General features: G+C 35.9%; 1 protein-coding gene across 1 annotated transcript in view; it reads left to right on the top strand.

Annotated features, from left to right (window-relative positions):
- LOC122807763 (ADP-ribosylation factor 4-like) overlaps window positions 1-18,017 on the top strand; it is a gene marked incomplete in the record, with an annotated part of 241,869 nt that overhangs the window by 50,224 nt on the left and 173,628 nt on the right. Inside the window, 1 exon segment of the mRNA XM_044078771.1 lies at window positions 11,269-11,349. Coding sequence (XP_043934706.1) covers window positions 11,269-11,349 — 81 coding nt within the window.

Here is an 18,017-nt window from a genome sequence, read left to right as displayed (position 1 = left end):
GCTACTCCACCACCCTTTTTGTGGGCCCTGACTTTTCTGATGATGGAGTAGTTAGGTGGTACTATTTCAGCATCTTTTATATGAGGTTTTAACCAGGTTTCAGAGATAGCTTAAGATGTCAGGTTTGTTGTGGAGAAGCCAGGCATGGAGGTTGGGGATTTTGTTAGCTATGCTTTGGGCATTTAGAGAAGCTAGTAGGATGGATTTGGATGTAGAGGAAGGGATGTCTGGGCCGGGGTTAGGGTGTATGTCTCTAGATAGAAGTATGATTGTTAAATGTTGGATTATTCTGATGAGGTGTTTGGATTGCTTAGTTTCTATGTTGTATATTATTAGATTTGTGAGGGTTTTGGAGGTTAGAGGGGGACTAGAGAATTTATAAGGAGTGCTTAGTTTGTATTGAAAAAATAGATGGTTGTTAATGGGATACAGGCCAGGGGAGATTGACAAACAAGTGTGTGTGTTATAGGGAGCGAGTTGGTTGTGTGGAGGAATGGTGTGTGGGTTATGGTGCTTGGTTGGGTACAGTAGTGGATATAGGTAAGGTTCAGAAGAAGTAGTTGAATTGAGAATGATGTATGTTTTGCAAGCATGTTGAGTCTTTGATAAAGTAGAATATATGGTGTTGAGAAAGGGCTAGGAATAGGTATTGCCTTACAAAATATGAAGAGAAGTGTGAAGTGATAGATGGTGTGTAGAGGGAGGGGGTAGGAAGAGGATGGTGATGAAAAGGGTGGAGTTTAATAGAGAGGAAGTAGGAGTGGTTAGGTGAGTATAAGTGTAGATGCACTGGGGGTGGGATTTGGGGGTAGGAGAGCGATGTGAGCCCACAGGGTGAACGGAGTGGGTAGAGGAGCTACAGATAGTAACAATCAGAAACTGTAGCAATGGCAAAGGTAAGTGTTATAACACTTGTTTACCTTAAAAAATCAGGAGAAAAAAGTATAGAGGGTAGTGGAACAAGTGTGGAATAGGCAAACGAGTAAAGATTATAGGGGTAGGGGAAAACGGAGAGGGGCTTGCTATTTAATGGACTAGCGATTGAAATATATTCAGAGAAACAGCATATAGAAGTGTAGTGTCACCTAGTGGTGACAGGAGAAAATTACACCAGGGATACCCACTTTACTGAAGGAAGTCCAATTAGGCATAGGGAGAGAACGAAGGAAAAACCTGGGAGGGATGAGGGGTACAAGGGGCTGTGGTCGGCTGCTATCACGCGGAAGGCAAGATAAATTCACTTACGTTAAACAGCAACTATATAGAATACATAAATATTTTAGTATAGTTAGCATACACTGAGCCTTCTTTGGATAAGGTAATAAGCAGTCTAAAAGGCACGTTGCATGGTAGAGGTGTCTTCACAGGTTAACAGAGAAGTTTCTGGAGTTTGTTTAATGTCTTGACTTGGGAAGCAAGAGTGAGGGAGCACCCAAGCAGGAGTCTGTAGATGCTGGAATCCCCAAGGCTCTGTACTAGGACTCGTGTTGTTCCATATAGTATTTGCAGGGATCTCAGTACAATACCAATACGTATGAGAGAGTTTTTGAGAATTGAACTGTTTAAAATTTTCTTTAAAATTAAGCCACTATAAGTGTTTTTAGAATGTATAAGGAAGAAAAGAAAAAGAGATACAAGGGTGGGGAGGGTGGCCTAATGGTTAAAGTGTTTGCCTTACAAACACAAGGTGCAGAGTTTGAGTCTCACAAGAGATAATTGGCTAGGCTTAAAATGGCACGCAAGGGCAGTTAGCCTAGTACTAATCTATGAACCTAATCTATGAACCTAAGATACTAAGTCAAGCATTCAGAGACTTGTTAGGGAAAAAATTCCTTTTATGAACAAGAGAGAGAGAGAGATATAAAATGAATCAAATTAAAATTAACTTGTTATATAAACAATACTGTTTACAAGGAAAGAAAGAAGAGGTAACACCATACTGAGTGAAATCAAAGAAGGAAAAATAATAAGAATTAAATAAGGTAGGTAACCAGATAAGACAGCAAGAAGGAGTATAGAAAATAATTAAAGAATATATATTTGAATTATTTGTTAAAAGAGAAGAACACATTATAAAGGTGAAAAATTAAGTAACGAAGATAATCAGTATTTAGAACAAAAAAATAACTTTGAAAGAAATGCTTGAAATTCTAAAAGAATTCTGCAACAGGAGTAGATGGAATTAAATATAGTGCTTGTAAAGAAATGGGGTGACAAAAAATAATTTTTACAGAAGTTATGAATGAATGATTAGAAACTGGATTTAAGGAGAAAGATGTACAGGAGTTAAAATATATATTTAAAAAAAGGAAATAAAAAATTGGAGACATACAACGTTGAATAATATGGATTATAATTTTTTTGAGACTAATAACAAGGTTACAAAAAATGGATATATGACCAAAATGTATTTGAAAGAATGAAAAAGAAGTCGAGAGATATTATGGATAATAAGAGAAATAATTGATGATATGAATAATAATGTAGAAGCTAAAGTTATGATGGGGGGGTACAAGTAAAGCCTATAGTAATGTTCAATATAAATCATTATGGGGAATTTGCAGGCATATACAATGTAAGCAAGTATTACAAGTAATAAAATCTGTTTATGAAAGGAACAATGAGAAACTAAATGGAAATGGTTGGATTGGGGTAGCAAAAATAGAATGTGGAATAAAGCAGGGCTGCCCATCTAGTAGTGTGTTTTTCTCCTTAGCTATGAATGTCGTAGTGAAGGAAATACAATGTCAAGTAGTGATGGATACAAAATGATAAAGGAAGTACAACTGCTAATAATGCGGAATTATGCAGATGATATTGAATTAATTGTTGAAGTATGGATGGAAGAAGTAAATGAAAAATAAAGTATAAATTTATAACAAAATTGGTTTAAGTATGAATAGAAAAGTAAAAGGTTTGGTTTTGAAGGTCTGATAGGAGGTATTGAGTTCAATGATAAATATATAGATATATTAGGAATAATATTTGGAAGGAATGAATACAGACAGCAATGGGATAATGTACTCAAAGTAAAGGATATGACTTTTTTGGAAATAATACAGATTTTCGTATAGCAAAAAAAGCACACTTGTTGAACACCATGGTAATAGGAAAAATTGCTTATGTTAACATCTATATGATTCCTATTAAGTATAAAAAGGAACTAATGATTATATTTTCTTTTATATGGGGCTATAGACTGAATTTAGTCGAGAGGGATTTGGTATATGAAAGAGCAGCAAGGAGGCTTGGGTTTAATAAACACAATAGTACATGCAGCATATATAGTTGTATAGCTTATATATATGTATATATATATATATATGTGTATATATATATATATATATATATATATATATATATATATATATATATATATGAAGGTATTTAAAAGGAAATGTGAAGAAAAATAAAAATGTAATAGAAATGATACTATAAATACAAAGAACTGAGGGAAGGAATAGAAGTTAAAAGAGAAGTAAAAGCATTGTGAATGAAGAAATGAAAGACCACCAAGAGAAAATTTTGTTATGGAAAGTAAAAAAAAAAAAAAGAATATATGTGAGAAAAAATATAAAGGAGTGGTACTTATTTCTAAACGCATTTTATTGCATTGATCCATGGAAAGATTTAAAAACAGATAGGAAAAAAAACACAATGAGGAGGTAGGAAAAAAACACAATGAGGAGGTAAAAAACATAATGATGAGGATATAATAAGTATAAAAAGATTAAAGAATGTAACTATTTTATGGAGATTGTTTATTAGAAAATTGCCGGTTAAGGCAAATATGCCATACAAGCAAAAGCAAGATATAATATTTAATGAATGTGGAGAGTGAGACTACTGAGCAAGTGTTTTTGAAATGTGAAAGAGTTATGTAAACAGAATAGGGGGAAAAGTTTGTTAAAATTTGAGTAAGTAAATATGGACATGATAGAATTTGGTTATTATTGTACATGAAAACGGGAAGAAATGAAGAAAATGGATAGAGCAATGTTTCATGGACTATATGGAATAAGAGACTAAATGAAATTAAATACAGTGGAAAATGGGCTCTGACAAAGATTCTGAAGAAAATAATGTTTTGTTTGTGGATAAAGGAGTTGGGTTGGGGGCACAATGCTTAAATTGAAGTTTAATTTATGGAGATTTGTAAGTAGATGTTAATTATGTAAATAATATATAATGTATATATCAGTAAAAAAAATCCTACTGTTTTCAATGAGTGCTATGGGATCTTTTACATCCAGATGAGCTACCACCAGCTCAATCAGATGGGGCATTGACTTAACATTTCACATAAAAAAAGGCACACTCAGGAGTGCAATAAACCCTCCCCCTATGCTGCACTGCATTATCAGGAAATCAGTGTACCTGGTGTTGGAGCAGAACCCCAGCCTTCTACATAAATTAGTGTTGTTACTTGTTGTGCCACTGACACTGCAAGTTGAGGCAGGCAGACGAGTGGTCAGGCTCCTGTTGCTCATACCTGTGGCTGTTTCTCCTCAGCAGAGACTCTTTTTTTATTGTGACTAGAAGATACTGGATCAGTGAGTAACTCCTTCATCTAGCTGCTGGTCTTCCATCCCAGTGTCCGTATTCCACTGTAGCCAGCGCAAACACACTCTCTCCCTGTTCTTTGTTCTCAGTTCCAGAGCCACATAGCCACAAGACCTTTCGCTGCTGAAAAAATATTATATGTCTCTTACTTGCTTCTTGCTTGGTGTGATGGATCTGCAGTGTTCATTTTTCACTCAGTCTTGCTGGCTAGATTCTGCTAAAATTCAAAGTCTGATTATATTTGCATTCACAGTCTGTTGCATACAGAAACTTGCAGAATATACACTGATGAGAGAATATACTTTGCAGCACTTGTCTTTAAGAGCAGTAACCAATAACTTTTATAATAAATAAAACTAGACAAACGTTGCAGCTTAAAAGTACTGTTCCAACTTTACTTCTCATATAGTACAGATGATGTGAGAGATATAACATTTACCTCAGAACACCAAATGTGTTCCTACCATATCCCTAAACAACTGAATTTATACAGCTCTTTATATACTCATTTTTAGTCATGCATAAACATATTTTTGAGGAAACACATTGTTCTGTATTCTTATTTTGGAGAATTGCTTATCCTGTAGAAACAATACTAAGCTTCCTTATTTAACAATGTCTTGTAAGAGACCAGCTTTTCTGACAGTGTGAATATCCTGTAACAGTGTCCTGATGTCCATGTAGAAAAACATATTTTTGAGGAAACACATTGTCCTGTATTCTATTTGAATCTGTGTATAGAAACATGTGTTCTTATGTCAATGCTGATAAGCATATCCTGTTTTTTATGAAGAAAAACATATTTTTGAGAAAACACATTGTCAGAGATCAGCTTTTCTGACAGTGTGAACATCCTGTATTTTATTTGGATCTTTGTAAAACATCTGTTCTTGTGCCATCCTGTTTTTCCATGCAGAATAACATGTCATTGTTCTTTAAAAGCAGATTTTGCATTTTTGTTCTTGCATACATCATGCCTTGAGTCTGTAAGGGAAAAATGTCCATTCAGCAGATTCCTTTTCCAAGCCATGGTCATTTAGTATGACTGCTGATCACATATTACTTTTCAGATTTATATTCATAAAATCTAACAATTCCCTCTGTTTTTAAACATACTCAAAACATTTTATATAGAAAACACAAGAAACAAATCTTTAGTTTGATACAACAAATCAAAATGCAATTTTACATAGTTAATACAATGATATTAAAGTATTACTACCAAACTGAATGTATTTAACAACTTTTTCTTTTGCAGACCATTCTGTGAAAATATTTTATCAGTTATGAGCTGTGTCTGCTTTAATGTTATTATTATTTATTTTTTTTTTTAACATGATCAATTTATTCTTTTGCAATCACAGAATTTAATTTATGACTTAGAACTGTTTCATTAACTCTTTGCAGCTGTTGAATTAACTATGAGAGACAGTAACCATGTGCTACTGCAAGCATTTATACACTACTGAAAACACACAATTTCAATGTCATTTTAACCATAACATTGTGGTCAAGTCTTTGAACTGCCCATTAACATCTTGATAAAGTACTGAACTGGGCTTAGATAATAAATATTTGAAAGCAATTATTTTACTGGGATAAAACCAGTAATATTACAACTTGACAAATTAGTTTTGAACTTATTACAATGTATCCTGATCAGTATGTATTTACACAGAGTGTTTGCTATTTATGCATTTAAATCTAGTAGGTATCTTGGACCCATTGTTTTTTAAATATGTTTTTTTTTCACATATATTCATTACTAGACATTAATTTCATTTGTACTGAATTCTTCTGCATTTGTACATACAATGACTATAAAGTACATTTAGTCTAATCTTACAAATTTAATAACATTAATATTAAGCAAAATCTTGGAAAATGTTTGTCTCTTTAGAAATATCTAGTGGAATTGATACCAAATTCATAGGTCCTGTTATTTTAAAACTACATACTCAGCAATTAGAAACATTGATGTTTTTTTTATACCAACATTGTTTTGCCAAAAACATATTAAAAATAGTGACCATTCTTGCTATTAGAAACATTTATGCATTTTTGCATATCTTTATTCTCTCTTGTATAGCTTTAATAAAGCAATTTTATTTTAGATCCTTATTATTTATTTTTATGTAGCTTTATTTTTCAGACCCTTGTCACAGTCTGTTTATACAGTCAGTGTAAAACTGAGAAAGTGCCCCTCCCTCTTATACAGCATATCTTTATTCTCTCTTGTATAGCTTTAATAAAGCAATTTTATTTTAGACCCTTATTATTTATTTTTATGTAGCTTTATTTTTCAGACCCTTGTCACAGTCTGTTTATACAGTCAGTGTAAAACTGAGAAAGTGCCCCTCCCTCTTATACAGTCAGTGTAAAACTGAGAAAGTACCCCTCCCCCTGTAGTACTCCAGCACTGTTTACCTGCCCTATGCTGTGAGAATAGAATTTATGTCAGCCTAACACTATGGTTATACATTTATTTTATTAAATTATGAACTTTTGTCTGATTTGATAATTTTTTATAAAGCTTTTGCTGTTTACTACCACTAGTAGGCATTTACACCCTCCTGCACAATTGGTTTGAACTGCATGTATACTATAGCCCATTTGCTGGCTGTACTTGATATGACTGAGGTTTTTTTTCTTTTTTGTCCTTTTAACATTTACTTGCAAACAGATTATAAGTGACATCTATGCACAATTGTGGCATTTTATTACAATTACCAAATAGTGTTGCCTGTAAACATTTTAACAATTATGTTTTAATAACAATGATGCTTTAGAAAAACTCAAGCTACTTTTCTGGCAATCAGTCTTGTTTATCTTATCTTTCCAGCATTTCCTGTAACTATTCATTCAGTCTAGGAAGGTCTGAGCTCACATTTCATACTCTGTAAACTATAGTTAATTCTTTTAGCATTTTTCCTTTAATGTGATTGTGATTTGCATAACTATGCATTTATACTACATAAATATACATCATTTTACAATTACCTTACATGGATTTCAATATTTTTTTATTTATTTAACTATTTAACTGTCCTGCCATTAATTTTACAAAAACTGTTTGACTAATATCATCTGTGATTTTCCTTCTTAAAATTCAGAACTTTAACTGTTTGGTGTTACTATATAATTATAAACAAATTGTAAAAAACAAAATAGATATTAGTTTAACCAACACATTTATATTTATATTATTTATATTTGCTGTTGTCTGACTGTTATTCTTGTGTATTGTAACAGATGTACTCTAAATGAAAAGAACACACATGCATGTCTGTCTTGTATATGCATATCTTTATACAAGCATGTCAGTCTTGTGACTTTAAATCTTTACTCCTATTAACTATTTTCATTTAATTTTTATACACTATAACTGTTTTGTTTACCTTTGGACTATGCTAAGAATGGCATTCATATGCTTTACTTTACTGTAGTACTGATAGATGTCTTGCTTTAACTGAATGAAAGTAAAACTTTTAAAAATGATTTGTCTCTATTATCCTACATCAGATGCTACCATCCTACCATGTATGTTTAACCATTTTCAAAACATAAACATATTATAAAATATATTTCTTTTGCACAGATTAACTGTGTATGCAGGAAGTTCCCAGTCTCTGTCAGTTCAGCTAATTTATTTCCTTTATCCTGGAACTTCTGTTGAATTTTCTGGAATGTTGTATGGTCTTTCTGACATTCTTTAGTAAGCTGTTCTGCTGAATTTGAAACTCCTATGCACTTTTGAAAAGATGTGTGTATAACTTGTCTAAGCTTCCTGAACTCATTGTGTCTGTCTTTTAGAAGTTTACTACATTCTATCAGTAGCTGATTTGACTCACATGTGGTGACAGGACATAACTGTTCAACATCAGAATGTAATGGAAACACTTTACCCTTAGTTAATTCTTCAGATCTGTCTTTACAGTCTATTTTTTTAGCAATATGATGCAATATTATTTTATGACATAATACACAAAATGCAGTTTTTGTTGAAGCACACAATAAACATTTGTCATATTTCACATGATTTTCTTTGAGATACCAGTCAAATATTGTAATACATTTGCATAATGCCTTACTATCAACCTGCCCTAATAAGGTTTTACATTTACTAATGTGCTGTGTATACCAACATAGCAATTTACTAAAGTTTGGTTTACTCCTGCATGAATTATAAATAATATTCATACTATCTAGTAATATACAACCTGTCTAGGAATACAGAAACTATATATGAATATACAAACTGTCTTAAGAATATAAAAACTCTCTTAAGAATATACAAACTGTTTTAACATCATCCACACTAAATATGTGACACAGAAAAAAGTCTTACCAGTTAGCAAGAAAACAGGTGATCAGGCTGCTATTGCAGATGGCTGGAAATTTTTCAAAGTCACTTGAGAAGCTGGGAAAGCACAACAGGCAGTGGACTGATGGGCTAGTGGATATCCCCCTTTTCTTTAGTGAAATTATGGCACTGCGACTGGAACTTCTGTCTCACTCCAGATGTAGACGTCTAAAAAACTTTACTACTGCAAGCTGCATAAACTGGAATACTTCTGTTCAGAATTGACACATACGTACAAATGTTAGTTACTGCAATTTAACTGAAGTGACCCTCTGCAGGGCTTACCATCACTCCTCCTGTGGTTGAATGCAGATTGTAGGTTCAAATGCAGACTAGCTTGCCATTGAAAAATTATATGGTGCTAGTCACTCAGCTGCCTCGCCATTGAAAAAATATTATATGTCTCTTACTTGCTTCTTGCTTGGTGTGATGGATCTGCAGTGTTCATTTTTCACTCAGTCTTGCTGGCTAGATTCTGCTAAAATTCAAAGTCTGATTATATTTGCATTCACAGTCTGTTGCATACAGAAACTTGCAGAATATACACTGATGAGAGAATATACTTTGCAGCACTTGTCTTTAAGAGCAGTAACCAATAACTTTTATAATAAATAAAACTAGACAAACGTTGCAGCTTAAAAGTACTGTTCCAACTTTACTTCTCATATAGTACAGATGATGTGAGAGATATAACATTTACCTCAGAACACCAAATGTGTTCCTACCATATCCCCAAACAACTGGATTTATACAGCTCTTTATATACTCATTTTTAGTCATGCATAAACATATTTTTGAGGAAACACATTGTTCTGTATTCTTATTTTGGAGAATTGCTTATCCTGTAGAAACAATACTAAGCTTCCTTATTTAACAATGTCTTGTAAGAGACCAGCTTTTCTGACAGTGTGAATATCCTGTAACAGTGTCCTGATGTCCATGTAGAAAAACATATTTTTGAGGAAACACATTGTCCTGTATTCTATTTGAATCTGTGTATAGAAACATGTGTTCTTATGTCAATGCTGATAAGCATATCCTGTTTTTTATGAAGAAAAACATATTTTGAGAAAACACATTGTCAGAGATCAGCTTTTCTGACAGTGTGAACATCCTGTATTTTATTTGGATCTTTGTAAAACATCTGTTCTTGTGCCATCCTGTTTTTCCATGCAGAATAACATGTCATTGTTCTTTAAAAGCAGATTTTGCATTTTTGTTCTTGCATACATCATGCCTTGAGTCTGTAAGGGAAAAATGTCCATTCAGCAGATTCCTTTTCCAAGCCATGGTCATTTAGTATGACTGCTGATCACATATTACTTTTCAGATTTATATTCATAAAATCTAACAGCTGCAGCTCCTGATTTTGAGCCATGGCCCAAGCTTGATCCATTTTGAAACTTGGCTGTCTTCACTCTGTACTCCAATTCCTGTTGGCTGTTTTGTCTAGTAGTTGTTTAACTGCTGTCACGTGCATGATTGAACAACTCTGTAGAAAACTTGATTAGTTGAGCCAAAGTTACTTCTGACTTTTCATTGATGGATGAAATATTTAACCCATAGTTTCAAAAGGATGGCACAGTGGTGCAGCGGTAGCATTGTCGCCTCATCGCAAGAGGTTCTCCATTTCGATTCTCGGCTAGGGAGCCTTTTGTGCAGAGTCTGCATGTCCTCCCTGTGTTTGTGTGGGTTTTCTCCGGCTGCTCTGGTTTCCTCCTACGTACAAAGACATGCGTATGGAACATTTCTCCCTGGGCTTCTACTGAAAATTGTCTTTGTTCCAAGTCAGACTTTCCCAGTAAACAAATGTTAAATAAATAAAATAAAATACGTTTATTGGCCTGTTCAGAGTGTTTTTTTTTTTTTTTTTCTAATCCTTGTTAATGGAGAGAGAGAGTCCAGGCTTTTGTAGGATGTTTGACGTATGATCTGATGATCTCTGTACGAATGGTTGAAAAATGCTCACCTTTCACAAGGTCAGTAAGAATAGCAGTTTGGCTGAATGCACTGCTGTAACTCTTTATTTTAGTAGATTTTCCTGTCAAGTGCCATGACTAGTTCCATTTTTGATAACTCCTAGTGAAATTGCTTTGTAAGAAACTAATAACATGGAATGCAGAGTTTAATTTTTAGACATGGATCCTTTTAGATAATGTTGTATGACTTTTTTTTTTTCACTCAGAAGAAAACAGGATATCTGCAAAAAACATTTGTGATTGGCTTAATGATTGATTCTTGACAGCATAGGGCATTTGTATTTTAAGGAATGTGGAAATTTGTATTTTAAAGAATGCTTAAAACTGATTGTGTTTTTTTTTTTTTTTTTTTTTTTTTTTTAGTTGGTTTGGATGCTGCTGGTAAGACAACAATTCTGTATAAACTGAAGTTAGGAGAAATTGTAACAACAATCCCAACTATTGGTAAGTGATTAATATACTGTATGTTCTTTGTTGTGTGTTTAATTTTGTCTTCAATATATAATTTGTATGATGTAGTAAAACTATTTATTTTATAACCATCTAGCATGCATTAAAGCTTATGAGTCAATTGTATAGTTAGCCCCCCCCCCCTCAAAAAAAAAAAAAAAAGTGTGATCTGAAATTGCACTACTTTTCCTATTTGATTCCTTTTGAAAGAAGATGTGTGCCAGGGAAGCACACTTTTAGGGGCAGTCAGTACAAAAGCTCCCTGATAGATGTATGTGGGCTTATTTCAAGAAGAACAATCTGGATATGCCTAAGTAGACTTACTGCTGGCAACACATAGTCCAGTGAAGAAGTGTTGCAGATTGTTAATACATAATCGGCTGGAATGGCACAAGTTCTGTGCATTGTGCAGGTTCTCTGTGCCATTGCTCATAGTCTGTTAAAGGTGCATATTCTGGGTTTGGTGAATGCCTTGGCAGACTGATTCATTAGTGTTTTTTTTTTTTTTCAGAACTGTTATGTTTAGTCTAACTGGTCATTCATCAGTCTATTTAAAAAAATGTCTCTTCCACGAATTTGTATTGATTGCTTCTAAAAATGAAGCAGTCTCAGTATTTTGAGAATCCCTTCTTTGTCTTTCTGTGATACTGTTGTACATGTGGGGCATCCCAAACGCACAGGATTTACATTGCTCCTATTGATAACATGAAATTACCTAGCTGCCATTAATGTTGCTTATTCAAAGATGTAAGAAATGTAGATGTCTGCCTTGTTCCCTGGACAATAAATCATAGTTGTAAAGAAGAAATAAATGTAATAGCTGTTAGAGCAGTTAAATAATCGTGTGTTGTGTGGTTTGGGGTACAGTTCTGCAACAGTTGAATAATTTTACAAGATTTTTCTGATTTTTGACATTAAGGGGAATACAGAAATACATGTGAAGATTAGATCTTTATTCATTTGTTCATTCATACTTGTTTAGTAAGATAGAAAACTAATTCAAACGGCCCTATTTGTTATGACAAAATATGTACATTCATTTGTCCAGATAGATCTTCACAGATTTTTGCTTTGGAGGCCTGGTTGAAAAGTTCTTATTTGTAGGAAATACAACTGCATATAATTACACTGTTGAAACAAAGACTGTGTTCGTTTAACTTAAGATAACAAAAATTATTTACTCCTCAAAGTTAGGTTTAAATAAAATGCACAGAATAAAGCTAGAAATGGCTGAGTATTTGATATACAGCTTCCTTTGCAAAGTAGAATTGTTTTGTCTGCATATTCTGTTTTAATACTTGGACATGCGTCACAGCTCTGGCACAGTGGCAGTTCAGCAGTACAGAGGTGTTAAAAATGTAAATGAGAAGTTCTTGTTGTTGTCAAGAAATTCAGGGTAGTTGATACTGTTAGTAAACATTCTGAGGATGTCTTCATTTCTTCTGCTCAGATTTCTGTCTGGTTTTCTTCTGGTGAGGTGCAACTCAAAAGGACAACCCCTGGTTTCCACTGTCCGTAATGTTTTCTCTGTAGCCTTACAGCCAGAGAGACATACTGCCAAGCCTTCCTCTCTCCTGTTAGTTGTATGTCAACTAGACTACAAGATGCTTCATATTTGTCCCTCTGTTGTACCCTGCTAACATCAGTTTCTCCAGAGCACCTTTCTTGCCAGCTTTCTCAGACCTTGCTCCTGACCATTCCCCTCTGGGCTGTGCTCAAGCTGCAGTACACACTGTCATTTTGTCAACCTGTTGACTTCATCATCATCAGTGACTTCTTTGGGGTGGATGCTTTTGACCAAGGGTACCCCAGTGTTGGCACTGTGGATTTTGACCATAACTTCCTTGACACCAGTGTTCATCCCAGCTTTGGGGAACAGTGTTTCAGATCTAGCCTGGGGTCCCTTTATATTCTGTCCCAGACCTCTGCTTTTTGTTTTTTATTGTTGTGGACTCCAACCGTGACTGAGGTGTCTGCATCCCTTTCAACTTTAAGGGATATGGCCTGTGTATTTCTCAACTCTGCTATTTTTCTTGGTCTCAAAAGATTGATGGGCTGTCTCTTGGCTTTGGGTCATGGCAGGTCCTAATGTCGCAAGCCTCCTTAAATAAGAAACCATTTGAAATGATCCAGATTTAAGGCTTACCTGTGACTTTCATTCATTATTTCTGCTTTTCTTCCCACTTTCTACCCAGAACAGGGTCTCTAGGCAGGATGCAAGTGTCTGCCTTGCAGTCCTTCCCACATTCCTAATCCAAGGACAAGAGGTAAGTGCACATGCAAGACGAAGCGTGTACCCTTTTCTTTTTCCAGTGGAGTTTCCCACCATGTGAAGAAACAGCCCTCGTATATTAAAGACACACTTGATTTTTTGAACAGAATAGCTGATATACAATGGACAAAAAACATGTATTGTCTGGTTATAGAAGTTAGAAGTCTTTGTATGACTGTTAAACATAATAATGGGATTGAAGCATTGGAGTCTGCACTTGGCAATATGCCAGTAGCTATGTATATAATAGAACTGGTTGAATTCTGTTTGAAAAGCAATTTTTTTAATTTAATGGAACCATATACCATCAAAAACAGGGTACAGCCATGGAGGCTTCTTTTGCCCCCATGTATGCAAATATAATGGCGGGTTTATTTGAGCAAGAATATGTATACACCAATTCTATTTTTAAAAAAACATGTCCTTCAGTATTATAGGTATATTGATGATTTAATTTTTATTTGTCCTAATGAATTTGAAAAGGTGCATAATTTTGTGAGTGAACTTAATGCTAATAGATTTGATTTAAAATTTGATGCATCAGCTGTGATAGTCAAGTAACTTTTTTGGATGTAGTCTTAAAGGGTATTGATGGTGAAAGAATAGAAACAACTATACATAGAAAATTTGAAGATAATTCTTTTTTACATGGAACCAGTTTCCATCCACAATATCGAGTAAGGTCTCTGCCATATGGGGAGCTTATGAGAGACAAAAGACTAAATGTACTATGTAAGGGGTGGGGAGGCTGGCATAATGGGTAAGGTGTTTAGCTTACAGACACAAGGTGCAGGGTTTGATTCTCCATTGAGTAATTGACTAGGCTTAAAGTGGCCCACAAGGGTAGTTAGCCTAGTACTAATCTATGAACCTATAATAATAATGAGACTTTATAAAAATAATTAGTCAATATGTTTATTAGAAGGGGTTATGAAGAAAAAGAAGGTAAAAATGCACTAGATAAAAGTCATGAAGGGCAAACAAAAAATAAATGATGACAGAATAATAGTGAAGGATGACAAACAGATTTTTATGGTTATTACTTATGACTTGATAAGTGATGAAAGTTATAGCAACTATTAAAAAAAATTGGAACTTCCTTTTTAGGTTTAAAGAATTTTCAGAACTTAATAGACATCTAATATTTTCATTCAAAAGAGGGAGGAACATAAAACATAGAACAGTGCATAGTAAATTTTGTCATTCCAAGTCAAAATATAAAGGACATACCTAAGTTTACAGGAATATATGCACGTGGAAAGTGCATCGCATGTAAGCATATAGTTTGTACTAATGGTCATAGATTTAAAGATGTTCATTGTGTTACACTACTGCAGTCATCACACTTGGGTTATCTGCCGTCAGGCGGTCCCGCAGTCGGCCTGAGTTCTAAAGTCTTGGTCCGGCGTCTGTTGCAGTCGCTTCTTCCCTGATGTGATTGCGACAGGGGTATAAAAGAGGCAGCCAATGCCATTTTCTTCAGTCTTTCTTGCCGCGCGGTGCCCGAAGCAGTTCGCAAGTGCCGGTCGGCCAGCTCCTGAAATTTTCCAATCGAATTTCAGACCGAAGTCTTCTCTAAAGCTAAGTACCCCGTTGGGGAAACTTTTCTTGCCTCAGACCGATGTCAGACAAAGTTAATAATTGCATTTCTTGTGGGAAGCAAATACCTCATAAGGATTTTTATTCTTATTTTATTCCTTGTCTAGGCCCAGACCACGACGTCACTGGTTTTCGGTTTTGTGCTAGGTTTAACAAACGTACTATTAAGCGTCGGGTAGAATTCGCCCGACATTATTTTGGTAGAAAGTTTAATTGCAGCATGTCATCGGAGCAACCGATGACCGGAATGCATAAAAAACGCAAAGAAAGACAGGCAGCCGAGAACCAAGCCAGATACTGAGGCCTCAGCTAGGCCAGTCGCCGGTTCTCTGGTTTTCAGCGAGGCGCCTACCCAGCCCCTGACGACCGCAGACTTGGAACTCCAGGCGGCCTCCCAGACCGAGATTGCTGGGCCTCAGGAGCCTATTACTTTAGGCCCACTGGACGCCATTCCTAAAGGGGACTCTGATGTTGCAGACAGGCCTTCGGTTACTGAAGGTGTCTTCAGACCGACTACTCTTACCATTAAGTTCTATGCTAAATTAAAAACTCCTTTAAAGGTAAGGAGGCCTGTTCAACAGACTCCTGTACAGGGCCCTATGCCTAAGAAACAGATGCTTAAGATGGCTGAAGATTTAATTACCCTTATCAGGGGCTCCCATCCCCCTCCAGACAAAAGGCCTAGACAGGAGGAAGACTACCCTTCCTCAGACCAAGTTTCCATTTCCTCCGCTTCCTCTGAGGAACAGGATTACTCCTTTCCACCTTACGAAGATTTTGATGCTGAAGAGTCTATACCCTCAGCTTCCTCTCCAGAAGACTACTCTTTTGGGGAAACCTTGCACACCATGAGGGAACATTTCCACTGGGAAGGCCAAGATTACTCTGATTCAAAGAAAAGACTCCATGAGTTCCTTCTTCTGCCTCAGCACAGACCCCTTGCTATCCCTCCTGTTCTAGACATTTTGGGATGATGTTTATTCAGAATCTAGCCTTAACCCAGACTCATTACCTCCTGCACCAGCTAAACCAGACAGATATTACAGAGTCCCTGACTCTCACAAATTTTTATATAAAAGCCCTGTTGCAGACCCAGAAACCATCTCCCAGGGTCCCAAAGGGGTTAAGGCCTCCATTGCTAAAAATCCAGTTCCTTCTGTAAGAGATTCTAGAGCACTAGACAGATGGGGGAAGAAGGTGTATACTTCTGCCACTTTAGCTATGAGGGCTTTGAATTGTCAGTTACACATGCTGAAATATCCGCAATATTTGATGTCTCAATTAAAACAGAAAATGCTCATTCATTCAGAGCAACCTCACTTTAAGGAAATGCAGGATTTGTTGCATGCAGCAGAACAAGTGGGAAAGCATACTCTGCAATGTGGATTTGATTCATTGGAAGCTTCTTGTGAGCAGCTGTCACAGGGTCTGTTATACGTAGACATGCTTGGTTAAAAGAACAAACTTTACCTGAACATGTTAAAGCAAAGTTATTGGATGTGCCTTTACAGAAGGATGTTTTATTTGGTGTTAAAGCAGAGGAAGTTTTAAAGAAAATGGAGGAAAAGGCTAAATCTATGCAGACTGTCAAAGATTTCTTACAGTTGCAACCCCCTCATTTCAGCAGAAATTGGCCAACTAAGAACTGGTCCTTTCCTGCTTCAGACAGACCACAGAGAGGTAAATACAGACGCCCAAGGGGCAGAGGTCAGCCACAAGGCTCTTACAGGCCTAGACAATGGCCTGCTGCAATTCAAAGAGGAGGAGATGACAGATCTCAACCTTTCAGAAAACAAACATAATGACTTCCCACTCAGTCTGCCAAGCAATACTGCTCTGGCAGCACCTTTGGGAGGAAAACTAGCACTTCTTTTTCAAAAAATGGCACATCATCACAAAAGACAAATGGGTTCTAAATATTGTATCTCAAGGTTACAGATTCCACTTTCACACTTTGCCAAGGATGAGAGGAATGCCAAATCTGCCACCAAATCAATGGGCAGAGGCCCAAAGACAAATTGCAGCTCTCATGGACATGAGAGCCATTCAAGAGGTACCTACACAGGAGCAAGGACAAGGATTTTACTCAGGACTATTTCTGGTTCCACGAAAGGACAAAGCCTGGAGACCCATTTCAGACATCTCAATTCTAAACACATATCTGGAGGTCCCCAAATTCAAGATGCTCACACTTCAGCAGCTTCTTCCCATGCTGGTCAAGAAGGCTTGGCTAGTAACGCTGGACCTCAAGGAGGCATACCTGCATGCCCCAGTCAGACAAAGTTGCAGAAGATACCACCGATTTATTGCAAGTACACCACATTACCAATTCTCTGCACTACCCTTTGGCTTATCTACTGCGCCCAGAGTATTCACGAAATGCCTGGCAACAGTAATTGCATACTGCAGACAAAGAGGAATTCAAATATATCCATATCTGGACGACTGCCTTATTCAAGCAGAAAGCAAGGACATTATTTTAAATCTGGCATTTGTAAGAAAAATACTAAGTTGCCTGGTGTACACAGTAAACGAAAAGAAATCAAAACTAGTGCCCTCACAAGAGATAATATTCCTGGGTGCCAACTTAAATACAACAGTCCAGATGGCATATCTCACACCAGACAAGCAAAGACAACTGACTCAATATTTCAATATGATGGCAACATTAACCCAGCTCCCTGCAAGGAAAATCCTGCAGGCCTTCGGGTTCATGACATCTTGCATACTACTAATTCCATATGCCAAACTGCATATGAAGAAATTACAATGGTACCTGAAAAGCGTATGG

This window comes from Protopterus annectens, chromosome 7.part1, assembly GCF_019279795.1.
Source record: "Protopterus annectens isolate FY-2018-M chromosome 7.part1, PAN1.0, whole genome shotgun sequence".
NCBI lineage: Eukaryota > Metazoa > Chordata > Ceratodontiformes > Protopteridae > Protopterus > Protopterus annectens.
Note: the sequence above shows the minus strand (reverse complement) of the source record. Positions and strands in the feature narration are given on the sequence as shown.